Source organism: Talpa europaea (genome assembly GCF_964194135.1).
Source record: "Talpa europaea genome assembly, chromosome: 2".
Classification (NCBI taxonomy): domain Eukaryota; kingdom Metazoa; phylum Chordata; class Mammalia; order Eulipotyphla; family Talpidae; genus Talpa; species Talpa europaea.
Genome location: NC_140068.1, coordinates 35,646,361 through 35,668,366, shown reverse-complemented (window position 1 = coordinate 35,668,366; position 22,006 = coordinate 35,646,361). Strand labels below are relative to the sequence as shown.

The 22,006-nt window shown below is 38.9% G+C and overlaps 1 protein-coding gene across 1 annotated transcript in view; it reads left to right on the top strand.

Moving 5' to 3' along the window:
* Positions 1 to 22,006, top strand: part of SLC35F1 (solute carrier family 35 member F1) — a gene marked incomplete at its 5' end in the record, with an annotated part of 350,926 nt that overhangs the window by 293,496 nt on the left and 35,424 nt on the right. The window contains one exon of the mRNA XM_084227891.1: positions 21,490 to 21,649. Coding sequence (XP_084084017.1) covers positions 21,490 to 21,649 — 160 coding nt within the window. The remainder of the gene's footprint in view (positions 1 to 21,489; positions 21,650 to 22,006) is intronic.

The window sequence follows — 22,006 nt, the reverse complement described above, 5'->3', positions numbered from 1 at the left end:
CATGACTTTTTTGCTCTAAATCTGTTTATCAGAGAATCAGAAAACAAAAGTACTTGATGCTCTGCCAACTATAAATGAAGATTCTCTTACTGTTACAACAAAAATGCTTTGAAAAGAGAGTTTAGGGTCATAGCCTATCATTTCTTTCCTTCTTCACAGCTCTTTTTTATCTACAAAATTAAGTCACACGCTTCTTCCTGGCAGTAAAGACCTCCTACATGGTCCTGACTTAAATTTTTGGCTCTATTTTCCTCCACTCTTGCATGAACACCCTTTGCTTCAATCTGTTCTCTTCTCCACAGCCTAAGTTATCTGTAACACTCAGATTTGTCTTCCCAAGGCATTCAGCCTAAAACTCAAACCCTTGGCTTGGCCATCAGGACTCATGGGGTCTGACCCCTGCCTCCTCCTTCTGCTCAGCCCATCTCGTCCCACTCTTCTCTCCACTCCATGGAGCCACATGACCTTATTCACAATCTCATCCTGGCCATGGTCCTTCCCACCATCAGATTTGATGTTATCAATAATTTTTAAATATAGCCATTTTCACAGCTGCATAGTGATTTTTGGGAAGATTTATTTATTTATGCATACAAGAGCTGAGGTACAGGTCAGATGTGTGGTGGGTGTGAGGATCCACCAGAGACAAAGTGGAGAACAGAACAGGCAGACTGACTGAACTACACTGCTGAGGGGAGCAGCGGGCGAGACAGGAGAGGTCTGCTGCACCTTGTGGGCAGCTCCCTGGCTGGGGATCGAACTGCAGTTGCTGTGAATAGCTTCATAGGTTGTGTCTTAACCTGTTGAGCCACCAAGGAGGCTCTGTGTAGTGATTTTTTATTGTGCTTTTAAGCTGTATATCCCCAATGGCTAATAATATTGAACATCTTTTAGAAAAAAGCATATTTAACTTTGCCTTTATCATCAGAAACAAATGTAAGTTAGAAATGGCAAAAAAAAAAAAAAAGGATAGCATTTATTCAGGGAAAAGATGATGAAAGAAAGATGTTGAAGTGAAGAAACCCAGCTGTTATCTTTATTAGAAAGTAAAAAGAGAGATGGTAATACCATCGTGCTGGATTTATAAGGATTTTATTCTAGAGACAGTTTTGTGGGTTTGTATCTCTTGACTTGTAGAGAATGAATAGATTGTGCCTGTGACTTTGAGACAGATTAGCAATGACATTTGGATAAATTCTAAAAGCTATGCTATTTTTATAACTGTGCTATATGAACCATTTCAGTAGAAATACCAGCTTTATGACTTCTCGCCCGAAAATTATTCATCTTCCTTCAGCCATGTAGTACTAAAATGCAAACAGATGAAACTAGTATTTCTGTGAAAAGAAGAATGCAAGTCTCTTCAAACATAGTGGTCTGGTAATTAAAATTAACTCTCTTTGGAAACTACTTCCAATACTCTTGTTGAGGGGTCTCTATTTCTAACACAATCCCTTCTTCACAAGGTGCACATTTCAGAGCTTTTCCTATTCTTCAGTTTCCATCAAGAACAAAAGAAAAATCCCTTCAGCCCTGCTTATTTTCTTTCTGCTCTGCTCCTCTGACCTGGGCATGACAACAAAGGTTAATATAGAATAAAAACCAGCCTCCCCCTTCAGTGATGCAATATCCAATCCTAAGACTGAATCCACATGTCATATACATGCACTGTTCATGTGTAACTCACACAACCAGTCACACAACCTAGTACACACACATGTGCAACAGTTTGTCTCAAAAGAAAACTATCTTTCTGGATCCACCCTTTCTGAATTTTTGGTAGGCTCAGAATTAAGTTGTATTAGATACAGAAAAAGGCCGAATGGTTTGTATCTGATGTATCTCTGCAGTCTAAAGTTTAAGCTATGTGAATAGATTTAGCATACAAATTCCTTTATTGACTGAAAAATGCCAATGCTGTGACTAGATGCTGGGACACAACTAGCTGATCAGACCCAAGCCTTGCTGCCGGTGGCCAGACAGCTACCTCGACAGTTGGGATAGATTATAGCAGTGAGATGAACAAAGTGTACTTTCAGCTCAATGGAGACACAGGAGCCCGGTAGTACCCACCCTTGGGACTCATGGAACAGGTCCCAAAGTCAAGAAATTATAACACACAGCAGCAGGCCTTCTATTTGTAGCAAACCTGGATTTCCACCAATGTACCTGGATTTCCACCTCTGTAAATGAGTCCGGAGAGAAAGCTCACCTATGCACATTAGAAACAGTCCAAGCACAGTTTTTTAGCCTGTATTCTTTTTTAATCCATGCTGTTTTTAACCTGTTCCTGCTGCAGAACTGTGGCAAAGTTATGACTATCCATGAGGTACTTTTAATTATTTTAAAAGGCAAAGCTTTCTGGGCCTCCCTGGTGGCGCAACGGGTTGAATGCCACACTGTGAAGCTGTCCGCAGCTTCTGCAGTGCGGGTTAGATTCCCGGCCACTTGGTGCAGCAGACCTCTCCTGCCTCTCCCGCTGCTCCCCTCAGCAGTGTCCTCGGTCCCTCTGCCTGTTCTGCTCCCCACTCTGTCTCTGGTGAATTTTCTCACCCTCCCGTGCCTCTGACTGTACCCCAGTTTTTGCATAAATAAATAAATCTTTAAAAAAAAAAAGGCAAAGCTTTCAAAAACAAAGTTCAAATCTCATATTTCCTGGACCTGGACTTCCTGTTCTCATGATTGTGAAATAATTTAAATATGTAGCCATTCAAATATGATTCTTTGATTGGGTCAGTACAGTTTTGTGTCAACCCCTTGTCCTGGTGTAGGGTTCAGACCCTTGCCTGGCGTCAGAGGAACACACTAACATGATCTTCAGTCTCTCTTTGATTCCATTACTGTGCCCTTCCCTAAAACTCTTTACCTGTATCTGCAGAGCTCCCTTCTACAGAAAGGGGCTTTCATTTTTACCTCCATTGACTCTGGTTGACTGGCCGCCCCAAACACACCATTGTAGGTACTATTATTGGAAAATAAGTTGAAGGGCCTCTCTCTGTTTCCTCCAATACACTCTAAGCACCCAGGCTTACAAGATCGAAAAACATACATTTGGTCTTGTCTCAACTATTCCTTCATCTTCATTTTCCTTGTGGTAACTGCTACTTTCTGCTTTATATGACAACTTTTCATTTACATATTTCCTCTCTTCTCCACATTTGTGAGGTTCTTGAAGGTAGGCTCTGCATATGAGGTACACAATAAGCACTGAATAAATTCCTGATGTTTGAATAAATATCAAGGAACAGTTCATCTTTGCTTCCTTCACAACATCATGTAACTATAGATGCCCAAAATGTCTGAAATATGTGAATAAATAAGTTTGTGAACAAAATGATGAATTTCAAAGGTCAGTTATTGGGCAAGTCAACATAAGTGACCTTTAGCAGCTTTATCATCATAAGTGTATTTATTCATACAGGACGCAAATGTGGAACACCAAACACATTTTAAGTATTCTACTTTGTTCTGGAATTGTAAAGCTGATGAATAAAATTGCCCAGCTTGTAAATTGCGCTAGTGTTTTAGGCATATCCTGAAAGCAGATTCATTTGTGCTATACTGAGATATTCAAAGCAACTATACCTTCTTTATAGCCTAGAGCTGATTGATTCTTCATAGTGAACCTTCCACAAAGCACCCTCAAGCTAACTAAATAGCAGTGGGTGGAGGGGAAAGGCTGATTAAGACTTGCTGATTTCTTACAGTTTAAAAACTTTCTTTGGACATCTGTTTTTGGGCATTTGTGTTGTTTCCATATCTTACCAACTGTAAATAGTGCTATAGTAAACATAGGGGTGCAGGCATCTTTCTGAATTAATGTTTTTGTGTCCTTTGGGTAGATTCCGAGGAGTGGAATTACTGGGTCTAAAGTGGGTAGCTCCATTTTTAGAGTTTGAGGAACCTCCACACAGATTTCCACAGTGGTTGAAGATATGGTATATGTACACAATGGAATACTATTCAGCAATCAAGAAAGATAAACTCATGCCATTCTCAGCAACATGGATGGAGCTAGAAGGGATCATGCTCAGTGAAATAAGCCAGAAGGAAAACGAAAAATATCAGATGGTTTCACTTATAGGGGAACCAAATAAGGTATCAGGAAAAATAACAATAATAATAATAATAAAATTAGCAGGCAATCATAAAATCAGAGACACTTTGCACGGAAGGAGAGGAAAAGGGATCAAAACAAGCAAGAGAAGAGCACAAGAGACTATGGTGATGATTCACAGGTGAATTGGTGGTGGGAATTTTACAGGGAATACACAATGATGTAAAAGATATAAATAAAAAATATAAATTAATAATAAAAAATAAAAATAGCAACTTTTTTTGGATACTTTACCCACTTTTGGACATCTAGCATTCTTACCACACACTCCTCTGGGCTTATATGACTTAACACTTATTTCTCCTGTGCCAGTTTCTTTTCCTTTTCCCATAACCCACATATGAGAGGCACAAGTTCTTCCCTCTTCCTCTTGAACATGAGCTACCGAGTCTCACATCCTCCTTCCAGAACACTAGGCCTCCAGGCCCAGCCCTCAGAGAGGAAGGGACAACCTTCCCTATTCTTGAAGAATCAATTCTTAATATGCTGATGGGACAATTAAGAATTTAGAATCCTCTCTCTCTCCAGGAACTTCATCTCTAGAAACTTTCTTGCTAAAGAAGTCAGGAAATTAGCTTTGTGTTAGAAAGCTGATCACTGACTCAGTTCTATAAAAGACCCGCTCTTTTTTTCCTTATGGCTCATTTTTATAGGCTAAAGGCTGTAAGGGGCATGATTAAGGGGGGACAATTAAATTTTCAAAATTGTATCCTATTTTGCTGGAAAGCAGATCTGTAAAGGAATAACAGAAACGACAGTGCAGTGTGAGAGTAGTAAATGGGGCTACACACAGAATGCCACGGATTACAAAGGAGGACAGCCTGAGCCCACCAGCAACAGGGAGGGGACATTTAATTTAAATGTCCTAGGGGACATTTAACTGGCATCTCCAAACCTAGGTTTTACTGACAACATGAATCTGACAGTAATTCAGGACCACTTGCTTCCCTGGTGACTGTCAGCTCCAATGGCTCAAGCAGATTAGTTATAAATAAGTGACATGCTCTTATGCATTGGTTTTCTCTAAGCAGATGTTTTCTCTCTCTAAGAATCAGTTTTTCCCCCATCAGTAAGAAGAACATACCTGCCTCCTGGTATGGTCATGGGGGGATGCAAACATAACACTGTATTCAGTGACTCATGTTTCTTAACCAGCAATAAGGAAAGGTAATGCAACAATAAGGATCATGTTCTGTTATGCTGATTCTACCACACCTCCTACTGCGGACTCCAGCACCTTCCTCAGTGAAGTTCCTCTGCCTTTCCTACAAACAGGCCATTTAACAGTCCCCCCATTGATCTTTCAGCATTATCCAGCTTGCCTAAGATCCACTCACAATCAGCATGAGGTCCATCCATGTGACAATCATTCAGTCAAGCCAGGATACCCGGAGTCTTATCAATTTCTCCAGCACATAGTGGATAAAAGCCTTCTTCATTTACTCACACATTTTCCACTCATGTTTTCTTTCTATGATCTAATTTAAGAGAAAAATTAAAGAAGATACCTGTAGCCTAAGCCATCCCATACTCTCATACATTCTCTCTCCTGGATGGCAAATTTAGGAAGAACAAGGAAAAATTCCACAGTTGTATGGAGGGTGGCTTAGGTAAAAGAACCTGCTTCAGACACAGGAAGAGGTTAGGAAAACCATATTCCAATTAACTTTACCACTGATGGATTACGCTGTTACCTCAGGTAAGACCACTTGCCAGTCAGTAAAGGCAAAAGCTCATAAAGATTAATGAGATTGCTGCTAAGTACAAACAAAATTCTCCCAACTTACTCTGTTTTGAAGTAAAAATATCAAGGGAAATTGTACAACCAAATATGGTGACATCCTACTTGGAATCGTGATTTCATAATACCAAGGGCTAAGTAAATCTTAAAGCCCTGGAATGCATTAAAATAAAAATGCGTATAAAAATCAAGGACATTTTCTCCTGTGGTACAGATGAACTGCCTTCTCTGCAATGAACATGTTGCCAAAATAATACTTGCAAAAGCATTTTTGGTAATTATTTCTATTTCTTATAAATTGTATTTCTCATAAATTGAAAATCATTTTGTACTATGAAAAATAACTTGTATTAGTATCCTTGGTATTCTTGCCATACACTGAGTTTGTGAAAAGTGAAACACTCCTATATCTCAACATTACATCATACTCAGCTTCATTTATTTTAGAGTCCATGGCCAGATCGCTCAGCAGGTCATATTTGGTGAACACGGATGAATAGGACATATGGGGAAACCCAGGAGGCCCTACCCAAGGTCTCATTAGAGTCACACAGATTAATCTGTTTTTCATTGACTCCATTAGTTCTCCTGAACTTGAATGATCTCTACAGAATGTAGCTGGTAGCCGATGGGCACATTATTGTACGAATGGAGAGTGTTAATCAATGTTTCACTTAAGTAAAGAATTGCAAATAGATTTAGTGAGCACCTCTAGAGGGGTGTGTGTGTGTGTGTGTGTGTGTGTGTGTGTGTAAGAGAGAATAAGACCAAGATAGAGAGACAGACATAGAAACAGAGAAACTGAGACAGAAAAGGGAGAACATAAGAAAGCATATCACTCAAAACAAGTTTTCTAAAGGTTAAGTAAATAAAAATTTAAAAGTCAACTTTTCCTTCACTTTGAAAACTTATGAATTATAAGTCTTAAAAGAAACTAATATTAGTAACAGTTTATCAGTGCTCCAATTAGCCATGTTTTAAGACCTTATCAATTAAGAGATACTCACTGGCTGAACATATTCATGTAGGTGATTTTTATAGGTATGAAATATTTTGATAGAAATTTAGAATTATGTTTTTATTTTAAGTCATCTTTTATTTTAAGTCATTGAGAGAGAGAGATTTCAAAAAAAGGAAAGTTTCTAAGACCACAGTTCCTGCAACAAAATTCTATAAATAACATCATTGATAATTTCTCATAGCTTTATCCAGGTAATTACTCCCTAGTTCCTGAAACATTACACTTATTAATAAGATGAAAGAGAAAGGCAGAGATTTTCGATGTTGATACACAATTTAATGATTTTTTTTTTAACCCGATAATCTAGCTTGGGCCAGTTTGAAAAAAAAAAAAAAAGTTGACTCCTACGAGGGATTTCACTAGAGGACACAATATGAAAAGATAATGGATTTAAAAAGAGATAGTTTGTGACAAATACCTTCCATAATTAGGTTATGCAACATAAGAATTAAAAGTAAGCTAACTCCAAATAGTTTTCATTAGAAGCATCTTCCTATATAAGAATTCCCTTTACTTTTCAAATTCAAAATTCCCTTTACTTTTCTTATAAAACTGTACAAGCCTGTGGTGAGGGTGCACGGGTGCATTGGTGAAGGAAATTATATGGGGACTACAACTGAGGTGGGGAAGCAAATATTGTTTAAAAATGAATAATGTAGGGGCTTCCCCGGTGGCGCAGCGGTTGAGCGCTGGGTTGAGAAGCTGCCCGCGGCCTCTGCAGCGCCGGTTCGATCCCCGGCTGCTCCCCGGCCACCAGAGGAGGGTCCCACATGGCGCGCAGACCTCTCCTGCCGCCCGCTGCTCCCCTCAGCAGTGTGCTTCGGTCCTTCTGCCTGCTCTGCTCCCCGCTCTGGCTCTGGTGAATTCTCTCACCCTCCCGTGATTCTGACTGTACCCAGTGCTTGTATAAATAAATAAAAATAAATCTTTAAAAAAAAATAAAAAATAATAAAAAATAAAAATGAATAATGTAAAAAAATTAAAATTTAAAACATTTAAAAATTTTTAAAAAAGACTGCCACTTTTAAAAAAACTGTAAAAACTTGGGGAATGTTACAGTTCATGGTTTCTCACCTGTGCACTTACAACTCACCACACAATTGCACGACACAACTCAAATCACAATAACAGAGTTTCATTATAATGGGAATACTGAGAGAGATCTAAAAAAAAAAAAAAAAAGGAAAGTTTCTGAGACCACAGATGGCCCACAGCCCTACCCCACATAGTGCCCACAGTGCCCAGCAGTCCAAACCAAAAGCTTCTTGTGAAGGATGGTAATGTCCCTAAAATGAGAGCTCGGAGCTGCTGGTGGACCGGGATCCACCTCACAGTAGCAGCTGGAGGTGATCACGGGTGGCACTGCTGAAGCAGCACCACAGCAGCCAGAAGCACCATCCAGAGGCCATACCGGACAGCAACACAGGCCACGACAACAGAGACATCTCTTGATATGGCACAGGCACAGACCAGTGGCGCCAATCAGGAGGCGGTGTTGAGGATCTGGCAGAGGCCGGCAGCTCTTAAGGCACTGGGCACAGGCCAGCGGCCCCGATTAGCAGGCGAGAGTTTCCAAAGGGTCGGGCATCAGAAGCAAGGGTCTTCCCAGGTGAGAATCCTAGGCAAGAGTGCATGTCTGAATCCATCTGCTCCCCAACTTTTATAGCTTTCAGGGTTCACGGGTTTCAAACCTGACTGACACATTTTCAAAACTGTTTCTCGTTTCAAAACCCGATTAGCGTAGGCGGGCACAGCAGAGCTGGGCATGAATGGATGCATTCCCCCAGCCAGGAGCCTCGAAGTCTTACTTACACTTGCAGTAATAACAGTATTTTACTATATGAAATATAAATAAAATGTAAATAGTAGATAGCAAAATTTACACATTTAAATTAATATTATCCTCCAAAATGCAAATGCCTAACTTTTATTATTACACACTCATTCAGATATGCTGTCATTGTTCAAAATAGTTTAGAATTTCTCCTTTTAAAATTTTCAGAGCCAATTTTAGGTCATGCATATTCTTTATAATTTATCCTTCCTTTAGATTTAGACTGCTATGAACTTTATTTAGCATTTTGGTTCTTTTCAAAAAATAAAACATACTCTCAAAGAATGAGTAGTTGTTTCCAATAAGGATAGTTCAATGAGTGCTCCAAAGGCAATTTCAAAGAGTTCAAAGTGTTTTTGAGTGATGAGATTGTCATTGAAATACACCCATGACCTTCCAGAGTGACTATATAAATGACAACCATGAATTCTAGCACATTAAAGAAGATTAAATATGTAAACTCCAGCACACTCTGCTCAATAAATGGCAATTTTCTTTAAAAAAAAAATTCTCATTAAAGCATACCTTTCATTACGCCTGAACATAGTTGGTGTTTATGTAGAATAATGGCCCTCCCAAAATGTCAAAGTTTTAATCCTGTAATGCATAGATATGTTACTCTACATGGCAGAACAGACTCTCTCTCTCTCTCTCTCTCTCTCTCTCTCTCATACATGCTCAGTTGCATTTATAAAAGTGCTCTTTTTGACCCCATCACTATATAAAATTCACCTGTAATAAATGTAAGAAATAGGAGGATGTTGCCCCACATATAAAGGAGAAAAAGGAAAGGTGCACATCGCCGACTTTTCTCGACAACATAACATGTCTGCAGGGTTCAAAAACAGGAGTTATTTTCAAATAAGTTTGATGGTGTGGGGAAAAGAAACCAAACTACACTGGGTTTTGGTTTTGAATGGTTGTTGAATATATGGAGAAGGTCACTAAATGCAACTCTTTTCACTAAGTTTGGCAGGAAAAGAAAGAGGTGGGTAACAGCCAAAGGGTAGCATATATAAAATGTGAAAATAAGAGAGTCAAAGACTGAACTTACCTTGAGAGACAAAAAAAAAAAAAGAAAAAAAACACACACAAAAAAAAAACACAACAGAATGAATCCACAGAAAAAGACAAAAGGAAAGGATAGAGAGGTTGTAGGAAAAAAAGATAGATAAATCAAGAAAGGAGAGTACTCAAGAAGAGAGTAATTAACCATGCCAAATGCTGCACAAAGCTATAGTTAGATGTGGCCATGCAATATAGCTTTGGTGGTGCTGGCTAATGGAGCTGTAGCTTGCGGTAGCTTGATAAATGAATGCATAAGAGGCCAGGGACAGTGACTGTAGATTAATCTTTCTGGAAGCTGACTATGAAGAGGTAAAGTTAAATAGCTACAAAGCCATTGGGCATCAAGATCAGGGCATTAACTATAAGGTCAAGGAAAACATTCAACAGAGAGAGATGTAGATCCAGGAAGGGTGCAGGATAGCAGCAAGGAAGGTTCTTAGGGGACCAACTTGGGGTTCCCAAAGAACAGAGGCAGAATTACAACCAGGGTGTGGTACATCCTTTGGGGGGGAAAAAAACCTGGCTGTAAACTAGAAGAAAGAAATGTAAACCTAGATGCAGAGTGCCTTTGTCACTGGAGTATCTTCTGTACCCAGAGCAATGCTGAACATGCATTTAATAAATATCTGTTGAGTGAGCAAATAAATGACCCCTATAGATAATGAAAATCTGATTCTACCTTTAAAAAAACCCTGAATGATTGAGTTAGATCAAGAAATAGACCCTCCAAAGTACAAGATGCTTTTTTCTGGCTCTTGAAAGTGTTTCTGCCTGCTGTTTTAGTGCTTGGAGGAATCAAAAGTAATGCAAAATTAATGTAGAATTAATATTTTATCAGAAAATTTTCATTTCCTTCAATATATGCTTTGAAAATGTGTACTTTTCTTAATGTTATTGTTAATGTTCTAATGATCATGAATTCTACAAATAAGGAATACAAGTTGGCTGACTTTAGGCAACCACTTCTCCAAAAACAGGCAAGACAGGCACTCATCACTAAAAAAGAAAATGGTTCTAATTTTCATATACTTTTTCTTCTACTCTATACCTTCTTTAATATAAAAATGCTGACAACCAGTGATTCCTTTTTCACTACTCTCAAAGTTTTCCCTTTCCCCCCAAGTGTTTTCTCTTTTGGGGGGTAGGAGGGGGGTTAAAATTTTTTTCTTTTTTAAAATTTATTTCTTTTTAATTGAAGTAATATTTAGATACTCCCCATCAGGTATTGTCACTGTAGTGCCCCACTACAAATAACCCTCCACCCCTCTAGTTCACCCCCTTGTCCACTGTGCTTCTTTTCCCTCTTGGTTCTTACCCCTTCCCCACCAGAGCCCCCTCTCTGGATGCTTCAATACCCAGAATGTTCACAATTTGAGAAAGAGCACACAAGGTTGACCTGGCCTAGACCACTGTTACTGTAACCGGAGCCTACATACTTTCTGTTCTACCTGGTCCTTGATTGCCTAAGCTTATTTTGTTTAAGCAGAATGACAGAAATGGGATCCCATCCTGGCTTCAACACTTCTACTATGTAACTTCAAGAAAGTTATCTATGATCCTTAGTTTATCTATTTTCTTACCTGTGGAATGGGAAGAATAAGATCTTAGCATGGTGCCTCGAATGTAGATACTCTGTAAATATTAATTCCTTGCTTTCTGCTTTTAGAATTTGGTTGTTAATAATCAGACTTGTTCCTTAACCCGATTAAAACTCCAGTGATGCTCACCCAGAAGAAATCTGTCCTCCAGGACAGCCTGCTCTCACCTGAGGCAGGTTTCACAGCAGTGAACCCTGGAAACACACGTCTCCCTAATGATCTGTATCTTCTCCAGGCCGCCTAGATTTCTAGGTACTTGTTCCAGATTTTCGGTGCATGGCAGGGTCATTTTTTTCTTCTTCATTTCTTATCTTTGTGAGTTGAAGCCCCAAAAGTGAAGTGATTATTCTTTAACAACTAGAATGTTGTGATGAACTGGCACTAGGGGACAGGTAATGCACACCTTTACATCATTATCAGTAGAAACAACAACAACAACAAAATGATTGGTGGAAACTTTTCCCCACGTCCTGAAAATAGGATATTTCCTAGAAAATGACTGTAGTCTCATCAGCATAATTACATATTTTATTAGATTGGATCTCATGGGCAATGTGGTAGAATATGACCTCATCTGGATGTGACTATTTCAAGGCAGAAAAACCCAAACATTAAGTCTTAAGGTATGGGGTTTGTGTAGGGTAGAAGTGTCATGAATAAAATAGTTCTGAGATCAAAAATATCTAAAGGGGATGGAGATATCTACCAGAAAAGTCTATTCCAGGTGAAAGTCACTGCTGTCCAGAAAAATACTGCCACTTAGATTTTCAAAAGCTTCTAGGAGGGCCACGTGTCCGGTGCACTGAATTAAAATGTTATTGATTGTGTATGAATGTGCACTTCCTAACTCTATTTCATGCTCTTCAGCTGGTCTGTCAGCTGAAAGAAGACTTCTGTTGTGTCTGTGTTATGAAGTTTGTCTTTTTTAAGATCCTTTCCTGTTAACACTTCAGTTTTACTCACAGAAGATGAATTTATAATATATATCACTTTTAGAAACAAGGGAGAATTGCCAATTAGAAGCAGAGGAAGGAAGAGTAAGGAAATGTTCTCTTTCCTGGAATCACCTACCAGTTGCCTCAGGTTTAGCCTTTGACAGCTAGGCTGCGTGAGGGGGGCTTTCTCCCTGTGAATAGCTGGAGGGGAGCGTTAATGAGAAGCCAAAGGTTGGCAGAAGAGTCTCTCTAGGACAGAGAAAATTAGAAAGAGGAGTGAGGGCAGATCCTCATTATACTGTATTGCAATGGGAGCCCTGGGGTTGAGTTTTTTTGTTTTGTTTTAATTTTTTTTAAAGATTTATTTATGCATGAAAGAACTGGGGTATAGGTCAGAGGTGCAGGGCATGAAAGGATTCACTAGAGACAGAGTGGGGAACAGAACAGGCAGACTGACTGAAATACACTGCTGAGGGGAGCAGCGGTCGTATCAGGAGACGTCTGCTGCACCCTGTGGGTAGCTCCCTGGCTGCCATCGAACTCGTGCTGCAGTGGCTGCAGATAACTTCATAGATTACGTCTTAACCCCTTGCACCACCAGGGAGGCCCTTGTTTTCATTTTTTAAAATAAATCATCCATTTTTCCTGAGAAACACTGATCTGCCTTTTTAGAGATTTTATACTTTTATGACATGTGTTGTTTTATATATTTTCAAGTAGTATATGCTCAGGAGAGGAAATTTGGAAACCTCAGAGAATGTGGGCAGTGGGATTGTGAAAATTCTGTTATCCAATTCAAAGATAACCCTTGTTAGCATTTTATTATTTTAAAGTCTGAGCTTATCCTTCCAGAGATTTTTATGCCTGATATGATATGTAGATCCTTAATCAAGAGATGAATTTTTACCTGAAATATATGTCATCCCAACCAAGTAAGGGGGAAAAGGAATATGAGATTTAGGGACTCCTTCTGTTCTTCCCATGGCACCACCCAGGACAGAAGGAAGTTCCATTTCTTTTCAAACTCTGAGACAATGAAATAAAATGCTTCCTTCTTACTCCATCCCCAAAGGGAAAATTGCCCATTAGATGTTTACTCGGTGGAATTGTTATGCCTTAAAAGAAAGCAAAAAGGCGAAAAAACTCTTCAGATGTTTCCTCTTTTGTCTGCTTTATAAATTGGTAAGAACTGTCCTTTGTTGAAAGGTCCATGGAGTTCAAGGCTTAATGATCATTTTCCCTAGTATGTCTACCTAAGAAATTTTAGGCTAAGTTAAAATTGGAGTGGAGATATGTGGCATCCTCCAATCTATGTCTAAAGTTAATACAGTGGTTGGTTCCTTGTGACCCTTGGAGCAGCCATGGGAAATTGTCAATATTCAACAAATTTGACTGACTAAAATAACGGGTGCAAATGGGTCGCTCTATTATTCTCTATTAGATAGGATCCAGAGGAAAGAAGTAAATGCTTAGAACCACATTAAGAAAACATTAAGAAAAAAAATACTATTTAGACACAAAAGACAGTCTCCTCTAGATAGAAAACATTTTATCAAAGTGAAAATATAATGCAAATCTCAACCTTTCTGAAAATATTAAGGACCATAAGTTGAAGAAAAAGAATAAGCCAGGCTGAGTTTTTAAATCTGTAAATACAAAATGGGAATATGATGGAAGTTTCTTAAAATGCCTGTTTTTAATTTGCAGAGCAATTCTTCCATCTTACTTATTTTTTCTTGTATCTTCATTCATGTTACAAAGCATATAAGCATATAACTCAGCAAACAGTATCATGATATGCTGACTTTATGATGCTCTGAGTTTTTTTGTTTGTTTTAATGAATTAAATTAATTCCTTTCGAGGTTACTTGACCTTTTAAATGAAATCTCACCTTTTGGGAAACATGGATGGAATGGGAGGGGGTTAAGCTAAGTGGAAAATTCAGGAGAAAGAAGTACTGAATAGTTTCACTCGGATGTAGAATATAGAGGAACAAAACAAAGAAACAGAAAATCTAAAGCAAAATAAACCCTAGAAATCTGTACCAGAGGGGGAGTGTAGGAGGAGGGGAGCAGAAGAGGGGACAGGGCCCCAGAGACTATGGTGGAGTATTAGGGGTACTTTGGTAGTAGATAGTAGATAAAGTGTTGCATTTGACAAGATGTGAACCTATACCCCAAATTATAGCCAATGTTGTAAACCATTGTTGCCTCAATAAAAATAATACAATAAAAAATAAATAAAAACAGAGCCTTCCTGGTGGCACAAGGGATTAAGACACAACCTATGAAGTTGTCCACAGGCACCACAACATGAGTGCGAGCCCTGGCCAGGGAGCTACCCATATGGCACAGCAGATCTCTCCTGACTCACCTGCTGCTCCCCTCAGCATTGTACTTTGGTCAGTCTGCCTGTTCTGTTCCCCACTCTGTCACTGGTGAATCCTCTTACCAGTGGATTACCCCACATGTCTGGCCTGTACCCCAGTTCTTATATGCATAAATAAATAAATCTTTAAAAAAAAACAAATTTGATCTCTTAAAAGGAATTACTTCTTGCTTTTATGGAAAGAAGCCTACCAGTCTTACATCTCTAATTAAAGCTACTCATTCTTTTTTTGGAAGATGGTGAAAACTTTTTGCTAATATTTATTCAAAAGTTGAAAAAAATCATTTAATGATATTCTTGAAACTGATTATTAAAGTAAAAAAAATCTTAGTTAAAATTATCTAGTAAAATTGAATACAGAATTTAAAAGGGAATGGATTATAATGGATCACAGTATACTATTATATCTTTAAATTAAGGGTAGTGTTCCGTAAGTTAGCATTTTAAAAAGCACCTAATAGGCTTCTATTCTTTTAAATAATTTCATTTCCCCAAAGAAAATCCTTTGGTGAAATTACTTCATGTGATTTTCACTTAGTACTATATCCCCAATTAAAACTATGGAATGGTTTTCTTTTTTTTTCTTTTTATTGAGTTTTAAAATCTGTAATCATACAACTTAAATTTAAAATAATGAAATTTCATTTTGGGTATAAATTGAAGTTTTAAATGATAATGTATAAAAGTATTGGCAGTATCAATCAAAGATTCATACATTCGTACTCTGAAATCGGGTAAGTAAATAACTGCTAACCTCCTAGAAACAAATTTGGACATGTGAATCAAGAGTTTTTAAAAACTTATATTCTTTAATCTAACTATCTATTCTAAGGATATATTCAGAGACAAAGGCAAAGATTAATGTACTAGTGTGTCCTTTGAAACATCATTTATATTGAAAAAGAAGTGGGAATTTAAAAAATGTTCAAAAATAGAAAAATGATTGTAACATTACTTTATAAAAATACATTGACAAAATCCCAATTTAAAAATAGGCAAAGAATTTGAATAGACATTTTTTCAAAGAAAAATAAGAATATATGTAATATTAAACATCTAAGCATATTAAAAGATGTTTAATATCATAGTCATTACTGAAATGCAAATAAAAACCATAATTAAATACCACTTCACACCCACTAGGATGGCTCACATCAAAAAGACAGGTCATAACAAATGCCAACAAGGATGTGAAGAAATTAGATCCCTTGGAAACTTCTAGTGGGATTGTCATCTGGTACAGTCACTTTAGAGAATACTTTTGCAGTTAGTCAAAATGTTAAACATAGTTACAATATGACCCAGCAATTCCACTTGCCAGCATCTACCCAAAAGAAATGAAACCATATATTTCCCCATAAAAGCTTGTTCTCAAATATTCATGGCAGTATTACTCATAATAGCCCAAAAGTTGAAATGACCCAAAGGTCTATTGACTGAGGAATGGAGAAGTAAAATGTGGTATATCCATTAAATGAAATATTATTCAGCAATAAAAAGAAATGAGGTACTGAGACATACTTCAGTGTGGATGGCCATGAAAACTGTGTCCTAAGTCAAAGATGCCAGTCATGAAAGGCCACATAGCATATATGATTCCATCTACATGAAACATCCAGAAGAAGCAAATCCATAGAAGTAGAAAGTAGATTAGAGGCTGCCTGGTGCTACCTGCAGGGAGCAATGCAGAGGGACTGTACCACCCCTATGGCGTGTGAAGGAAAAGCCAACAGTCTTCTCCTGAGTGTTCCTCCTGGTGTCTGTTTCTATGTGTTTCCTTCAGTATGCACACTAGTGCTGCACTTGCACTTCCAATGTATCACTTCTGATTCTGGTCTCCAAATGTTTGCAGGGTTTACCCAGTGTGGGTCCTGCTGAAGGCGCTTCCTGTTAGGGTGCCTAAGTGGGGGCCCCCATCATGCAGCAGTTCTAGAGTCTGTGCCTTTCCCTGCATCCCAGATTTAGAGTTGTGAACTCATGTGAAACAAAAGCTTGGGAAACATTCTGTAAAAACAACATTTAACTGGGGATACTCCCTAACTCAAAGGAGGCTTGGCAGTCTGTGAAAGTACATGTCACTGACACACAGAAAATGAGTCATCTCTGGGACCCAAATGTGCTACCAGGGGAGTGTACTGACCACATTAGGATGGAGATGGGATTTACCAGTGAGAACACTTTCAACGGTCTGGGTGTCTGAAGCCAGACTGGGAAGGGTTGGTAAATGAAGGCAGCATAGGAAGAGGGAGAGAGAAGCTTGTGGATATTAGCAGGAAGGGAGAGGGTGTGTGTGTGTGTGTGTGTGTGTGTGTGTGTGTGTAGGAGAAATTATGGCCAAGTGTGATTAAAGATCCAGTAGTAAGACACTGTCTGAAGCTAAATAAAGAGAGGGCAAAAAGTTAACTGATGCTGTGCTCCTTTAATATATATCTATTTTAAAACATACTGTAATGTTAATTAAGGTTGTTTCCTATTGTCCTAAAGTTAATGTCAACACAGACTTTTTTTTTAATCATTTAAAAACTTTTGGAAATCACGCTTGAACTCTGATTGAGGAGTCCAGAGACTAGCATTTTAACCCCAAATCAGACAGTAATTTGCTTTACTGTTAGACCCTCAGTTTCCTTATCTATAAAATAGATATAATTATAACTCTTTGAAAGAGCTATACAAAGATTAAATAAAAGTAATTTTTTTCTTGCAAAATATAAATGTAAACCTAATACAATTTACTGTGAATGTTACTTAAAGCCACCAATTTCAAGTAATCCTGACACCACCACCAGGATGCAAAGAATATGCCTCAGCTATTGAGTGTGCTGTGCACCCCCCCCCAGTCCCCTCCCACTCCCCCTCTTCTGTGGCTCCTTTAGTAAGTCAGAGAACTTGGGATCTCTGCAGGTATTCATGAAGGTTAATAATACAGAGAATAAATTTAGTTTTTCTCTTTAGGGGAAAAGATGCTATGAAAATCTAAGTCATAATGAACATTTTTCTAGCCAGCATAGTTTCAGAGTTCTTCAAGATTTTTCAGAACAAAAGATGATTATGAAATAGCATGAATTTGTTTATTTTTTGTATTGATATTTTATAATTTCCTTTTGGATACAGAAATGCATGCAAACAAGGTAAATCTACATAAGAAAGGTAAACCTATCAATGACAGAATCAGAAGTGTTTTTGTTCTTTTTCTGTCTTAACAGTCCCTGTTGTAATTCCTTCTTTATTATTCTAACAACCTCTTTGTAAGAAGTTCAGCTACCAAAAAAACTATATTTTGTGGGCATTTTTGTGCTTTATGCCCACAGAGGAAAGACTGGAGCCAAAAACCACTAAAAAGTAATCCTGTTTATGTGAACAGCAGCTACTGATAGTTTCTTTTCTGTAGTAACCGTTTGTGCAGCGAGCCCTTCACCTGTAGCAGTTCCTCCCTTTGACCTTCATTAAAATACCGTTCAAAGAACATCTTGACAGAACGACTGTTGATGCCAACAATTTGAGTGACCTTGAGCCCATCATTTCATCTCTTGACACTTCTGAGTGCCCAGATGTTAATAAAGGGGTCTCATTGATTCTAAACTGGGGAGATACTGCCCTCAAGAGGCACTTGTGAACGTGAGGAAGATATTTTTAGTGGGCAGCACGCAACAATGTCAAATGCCATGCAGCGAGCAAGAGGTAGTCCTGCAAAAAAGAGAATTGGGCCTCCCTGGTGGCGCAAGGGGTTAAGACACAACCTATGATGCTATCTGCAGCCTCTGCAGCACGAGTCTGATGCCAGTCCAGGGAGGTGACCCACAGGGCACACACAGCAGACCTCCCCTGACTCACCCTCTGCTCCCCTCAGCAATGTATTTCAGTCAATCTGCCTGTTCTATTCCCCACTCTGTCTCTGGTGAATCCTCTCATTTCCCCGCCACACCTCTGACCTGTACCCCAGTTCTTGTATGCATAAATAAATAAATCTTTTAAAAAATTAAAATGTTTGAAAAAGAGAGATAGAATTGTCCTTCCCCAAATGCCAGTAGAACCTGGACTATCTGTGATATCCCCTGTGACACTGGTATCAGGGAGAGCCAGTACCTCTCCATTTCTTAATTCATTAAGCCACTCATTATTGATCCCTTCCTATATTCTGGACAACCAAACTTCCCAAAATGATATGTCCCTGAAACCCTGACTTCAATTATATTCTTTTGTCACTATATCTTCAGTCTTCCTTACCCATAGACTTCTTGACACTCAATCCATTAAAGGAATTGGTACTAGAACTCAAGTGCTTTGAAGTTTTTAATGACATTAAGAACCAAAAAGATTCAACCCTCCCAAAGATTGGCTCTTTTTGCCTTGAGTAATTCAGGAGGAGGTCTCAGTGCCACTGACGTAGGGTTTTCAGCCAGATAGTGAAATCCCAATTATGGAGTATGTTGCTAAATGTTTCAACTGTTGATTCAATCGTTTCTAATTTTTAATACAAAACACCAACTGTTTTATGCCCAGTGAACAGTTTTCACCGGCATACTGAATTTTCCTGATGTACTTAAATGACATTTGAAACCAGTTGTAAAACCTGTCTTAGAGCATTATACCACATCTAGTAAGATCATGAACTTGCTAATTAACTGTGCAATGAACTATTGTGCTGTAGTATAATTCTGCCAGCTGCCAAAACTATATACATAGCCCCCAGGAGTGCTGTGGCCCCTGGGCTCAGCCAGTAGCCTGCACGGGGTCAGTGAGCATTCACAAGACCCAACAAAACCTGATCATTGAACAGCATCACTGGGACAGCTCGCTCTTCTGCTTGTTCCATTTTGCAGAGAAAACTAATGTACAAAGAAGCACAAGATCACAAAAAAAGTCCAGGTCACAAAAAGCTTTCAGGCTAGAAGGAATTCTAAGTGTTGTTACAGTGCAAAGGCCCCTCTGACAGACAGAGATGCTTTGCAAATATCCAAACAGTATTCAGTCTTTCTTGAATCTTGGAGACTCCACTTTGATGTTTCTGATCATTAAAAATCCTTGTATGTATTAGTTCAATAACTATTTTTGGGTACTTCTCATGAACCCAGCAGGGAATAGAGTTCTGCTCTCATGGACTTCTGGACAGTGGGGAGGTCAGACATTATGTCAATAAGTCCATATTAATTAAGTTCTATTGTAAATGGCATCATAAAGGAGAACAGGATATGAAAAAGCATTAAATCGATCTGGCCTGGCCTGGGTACCCCCAGAGCTTCAGCAGGAAGTATATAAGTGCAGGGAATTTAAAAATAGAGATGGAGTATGCTGGAAAGAGGGGATAATGTGTTTGAAGTCTTCGAGGCAGGAAGGGAGGCTTGTCACAGGCAGGAGAGGATGCTAGCTCAGGAGAGATGGCAGAAATAAGAGAGGGCAGCATGAGTAGATCTGAGAGAGGCATAGAAGGTGGAATTGGCAAAATTAGATGGTCAGTGGTAATAGGCGGTGAGAGTGAAGGAGCGAGAGCAATCACTGCCCTCAATCTCACTGCTGGGGGGTAGGAGCCACTTGTAGGGGGCTCTAGCAGAGTTGCTGTACTGGCCACCAGTTTCCCATTTGATATGTTGGAAGTCTTGTGTGACATCATGGAAACCAGCCTTGGATGATGTCTCCAGTGGTCACTGCATCTTCCCTGTCATGGCAGAGACTGAGCTAGTCCCATGGAGCACCCAGAGGTGCATTTGGAAGAACAATTACAAACATTAGGGCTTTGTAATTTGCAGAATGCTTTCACATGTATCTTTAAGCTTCATGATGAGTTTTGGGGAAAGTCAGCAGAGGTTATTACCTTCGTTATTTTTCTGTTTGTTTTCTAATTAATTAATTGATTGATCTTTAATTAAGGTAATATTTGGATACCCCGATAAGGTATCACCCCCATAGCATACCCACCACCAAATCACCCACAGTCCATGTGCTCCCTTCCCTCTTAGTTCTATCATCTTCACTTCATGAACAGGAAATTCAGGCTTCCAGAGTTTGTGATTTGCTAAGGCACATTACTGTGAGTAAAGGGCACATTACTGTGAGTAAAAATACTGAATGTATTCACATTCAGATCTCCTGGCGCCGGGCACAAGGGTCTTATCATTTCATCATGTCGTCCTATTCTGTGATTGGGGCAAACTCCACCAACTCTTGGGGCATCTGGGTTTTGTTTTCTGTAGTCAACCCTATTTCCTTTTTATTCCTTTTACAATAGTATTTTATAAGTATTGTAAACTTTTGAGACTAATATTTCTATTCATATAAAAAGGATTTTTTTCTTTTAAGAGTGAAATTCAATTAAAGTAACTTGTACTTGTTGTGAGGGGAAAGTTGTCTGGGAGAAATCAAGTGTTACTTTGTCTAAATTCTAGTAATGTATAAAATATTATAAGACCGCCCATTCCCAGACCTACTCAATGTCGTGGGGCCATCTAAAATGGCTTAATGTATTCTCCCCTCTGTGAAGTGCTCCTGTTTAGTCTAGCAGGGTGCTGAGAAGGTAAGACACAGCTGTCCTGATACCATGGGGCAAAAGAATCTTCACCACCAACCTATCTTATCTATCTGCCTTTCTTCCAAGGCTTGGAAAATATTTAAGTGAAATTAATATGTGTTTATTTCAGAGTCATTTTTAACTGCGTCAGTTCTGATTCTACATAGAAACATAGGTTCAGGGGAAATACCCTTTCACCAGAAATCCATTCTTTATCTTCATTACATTATCCTCATTCATTCAGGAGCTTCTTCCTGACCCTCCTGTTCTTTACCTCCCAATAGCTCCTGGACTGTTTTGTGATCCCCGTTGTGATTTTGCTCTCCTGGTTCTTCCTGCTGATCCGGTACAAGGCTGTGCACTTCATCGGCATCGTTGTCTGCATCCTGGGCATGGGCTGCATGGCTGGAGCAGATGTGCTTGTGGGAAGGCACCAGGGAGCAGGTGAGTATCCAATAGTCACCAGACTTTGTGCCTCTGTTGGTAAGACAAAGGTAAGATATGTAACATTCGTGGTTGGGTGAAAATAAGGAAATGGTCTTCCCAGTCTGTCATACTCATGTTTGTCCAGGCCTGAACCTCAGTAGTCTTTCTCACACCCGATCCTCCCACCCCCAAGCTCTCTCTCTCCACATGGCAAAAGAGTGTATTTTCAAACTGCTAAATGAGGATTGGCATACAGGTCTAACAGTAGATACTAAAAGATCAAAGATTCGATTAGAAAAGCTCAATATTTTTATGAGAGCACTAAATTAAATTATCCCCATGCAAAATTTTTTGTTTACTCATTTGTTCTTGGAG